This window comes from Oncorhynchus nerka, unplaced genomic scaffold, assembly GCF_034236695.1.
Source record: "Oncorhynchus nerka isolate Pitt River unplaced genomic scaffold, Oner_Uvic_2.0 unplaced_scaffold_1023, whole genome shotgun sequence".
NCBI classification, from domain to species: Eukaryota; Metazoa; Chordata; class Actinopteri; order Salmoniformes; family Salmonidae; genus Oncorhynchus; species Oncorhynchus nerka.
This window is the reverse complement of record NW_027040279.1, coordinates 217904-221193: the sequence shown is the minus strand read 5'-3', so window position 1 is coordinate 221193 and position 3290 is coordinate 217904. Positions and strand designations below refer to the sequence as shown.

General features: G+C 45.7%; 1 protein-coding gene across 1 annotated transcript; it reads right to left on the bottom strand.

Moving 5' to 3' along the window:
* Positions 1-1174: 1174 nt before the first annotated feature.
* On the bottom strand, positions 1175-2982 carry LOC115121207 (2-aminoethanethiol dioxygenase-like). The gene has a single exon (XM_029650254.2). The coding sequence runs from the start codon at positions 2692-2694 to the stop codon at positions 1939-1941; it is 756 nt and encodes a 251-aa protein (XP_029506114.2). The 5' UTR covers positions 2695-2982; the 3' UTR covers positions 1175-1938.
* Between the last annotated feature and the right edge of the window lie 308 nt (positions 2983-3290).

The following is a 3290-nucleotide window of genomic DNA, read 5'->3' as shown; positions in this document are numbered from 1 at the left end:
GTATTTAGTGAGTCCGCCACATCAGAGGCAGTAGGGATGACCAGGGATGTTCTCTGTTTAGTGAGTCCTCCAGATCAGAGGCAGTAGGGATGACCAGGGATGTTCTCTGTTTAGTGAGTCCTCCAGATCAGAGGCAGTAGGGATGACCAGGGATGTTCTCTGTTTAGTGAGTCCTCCAGATCAGAGGCAGTAGGGATGACCAGGGATGTTCTCTGTTTAGTGAGTCCTCCAGATCAGAGGCAGTAGGGATGACCAGGGATGTTCTCTGTTTAGTGAGTCCTCCAGATCAGAGGCAGTAGGGATGACCAGGGATGTTCTCTGTTTAGTGAGTCCTCCAGATCAGAGGCAGTAGGGATGACCAGGGATGTTCTCTGTTTAGTGAGTCCTCCAGATCAGAGGCAGTAGGGATGACCAGGGATGTTCTCTTGATAAGTGTGCGAATTGGACCATTTTCTGTCCTGCTAAGCATTCAAAATGTAACGAGTACTATTGGGTGTCAGGGAAAATGTATGAAGTAAAATTGAAATGTTTTTCTTCAGGAATTTAGTGAAGTAAAAGTCAAAAATATATAAATAGTAATGTACAAATACCCCAAAAAACGACTTAAGTTGTATTTTAAAGTATTTTTACTTAAGCACTTTACACCACTGCCCAATGGTCACCGACAGAGCCCTAGAGTTCCTCTGTGGAGATGGGAGAACCTTCCAGAAGGGCAACCATCTCTGCAGCATTCCACCAATCAGGCATTTATAGTAGAGTGGCCAGATGGAAGCCACTCCTCAGTAAAAGGCACATGACAGCCCACTTGGAGTTAGCCAAAAGGCACGTAAAGATTCTCAGACCGAGAAACAAGATTCTCTGGTCTGATGAAACCAAGATTGAACTCTTTGGCCTGAATGCCAAGCATCACGTCTGGAGGAAACCAGGCACCATCCCTACGGTGAAGCATGGTAGTGGCAGCATCATGCTGTGGGGATGTTTTTAAGCGGCAGGGCCGGCAAGACTAGTCAGGATCAAGGCAAAGATGAATGGAGCAAAGTACAGAGAAATCTTTGATGAAAACCTGCTCCAGGGCGCCCAGGACCTCAGACTGGGGCGAAGGTTCACCTCCCACAGGACAATGACCTTAAGCACACAGACAAGACAACACAGGAATGGCTTCGGGACAAGTCTCTGAATTCTTATGTAAATGTGAAATTGTATTTTTTAAAATTTGTAATAAATTAGCAAAAACTTTCTAAAAACCTTTTTTTGCTTTGTCATTATGGGGTATTGTGATGTCATTATGGCGTATTGTGATGTCATTATGGCGTATTGTGATGTCATTATGGGGTATTGTGATGTCATTATGGGGTATTGTGAAGTCATTATGGGGTAGTGTGTGTAGCTTGATGAAGAAAAACAATTTCATATATTTTAGAATAAAGCTGTTATGTAACAAAATGTGATAAAAGTCAAGGGGTCTGAATACTTTCCGAAGGCCCTGTATATGCAGTAAGGCTATAGGTAGAACTTTCAGCTGTCCCAAAATAAAAGCCTTCAATTATACACAAAGTTAGTGTTTACACATACACACATTTGTTTGGAATAAATCAAATGAAAGATAGAAAATGTAGTGTGCACATGGAAACTAGACATGATAAATGCTTTCAAAGTTTACATTCAATATTCACACAAGGCATATCATATTTTCAGTTACAAACAAATGGTGTTCAGAGCATAGGACGTTTCTGAGCCTGTTCAGGATGAAAACTTATCTGGAAGTTTACAGGAGAAAGTTCAATACTTAAACAAAAGGCCTCTGTCCCAGAGACATTATCCACCTGCAGTCCATTCACCTGCTCCATCTCATGTCCCAGTCACAGTGATTCAGTCTTTTGAAAGTCCTCCGGACGTCCCTATTTGGTCGCAGGCATCCCTGCCTTTACAACGCCGACATTAGAAGGAAACCTTGGGCCCGGGGTATGGTTCACCCCCACACCAGAAGCCATCAGGCTGGCCTGTCTCTAGTAACCACGTCTCTTCCTCCCACGGCTGCTGCGCCTCTACCTTAGTGTCTGCGTCGGGAACAGTCTGTAGGACTTTATAATAATGACAGTCCCTCCCATCTTCAGGGTCATACGGAGGTGCCAGGATGTCGAGGAAAGCAGCCGGTCCATCCACCGTGTCGATCTCATGCAGGTTCTCCCTCTGCGGGGTTAAGATACACGGACTACTGTCATGGGTGAACCACATGGTTGACCGGAGCACAGCCCGCCGCAGAGAGTCCTTCTGGAACGGCAGCAGCGGCGGGTCGAACTGGGTCTCACTCTGCACCTGGTCCGAAGGTTTATCCAACAGGTCAAAACACCTGATACTGACTTTCCCGTATAGAACCTTGAGCATTCCGTTCATACCGGGGTGGTCGTGGAGCGGGATGGAAGCCCCGCTGTTCAGTAGAAACACCCCCATACTGAACGACTCCGTCTCGCAGATGTGCATGTATGTGACAGGTGGGTTGTGTTCGGAATGGGAGCCGTTCGGTTTCATCTTCAGGTCTGCAGTCCTGACTTCCGTCAGCAGGGTGATTAGATCCCCCCGGTTGTCCGATAATACTTTGTTGTCCCCAATTGCGGATGCATTGAAATCTTTAAATGTGATATTGGCTTGGCTGGCTATTTTCTGAATGAGAGACTTCTTGTTATCCCGTGGCATTTTTCAGGTGGAGACAAATCCGACGCTTATCGATGCTGGTTTTCTTCAGACGCAGCTGAGCAACAGGCAGCAGAAACGGACCGAGTTGGAAACGCTCTTTTCTCCTCGAATCTCGCACAATATCGTCACTCCAGGATGGGGCCGCGTTCAAACGAAATAAATGCGCGTCTAAAGTTATAATGTAACGTTTTTCATGGTAAGTAAATATGGTTTTATCTCCAGAGAATATTCACGGTCCAGAATAATTTCCAATCTTATCTGATCGTCACGTCCGCAGTGACAGCGAGCGCGTAGAGGCAATGCATTATGGATCTTGAAGTTTAATTTAAAAGTCGGGCAATATATTTCTGTAATTATCCCCCCCCCCCCCCCGCACAAAACAATTAAAAACTATACTATTATCCAATGCCTTCACTCAACAGAAGTTGTGCCGGCGAAAATATGATTCTCACATATGTTCCTATTATAAGAGAAAAACAATGTTGTCCTTTATAAAACCACTACAATTCCCACCGCCTGTCGGGCTTCCGGAAAGAGGGCAAGAGAGGCTGGCCAGACAGGCCATTCAAGCCGCTCCCCTCCTCCCAGTTTGTCGC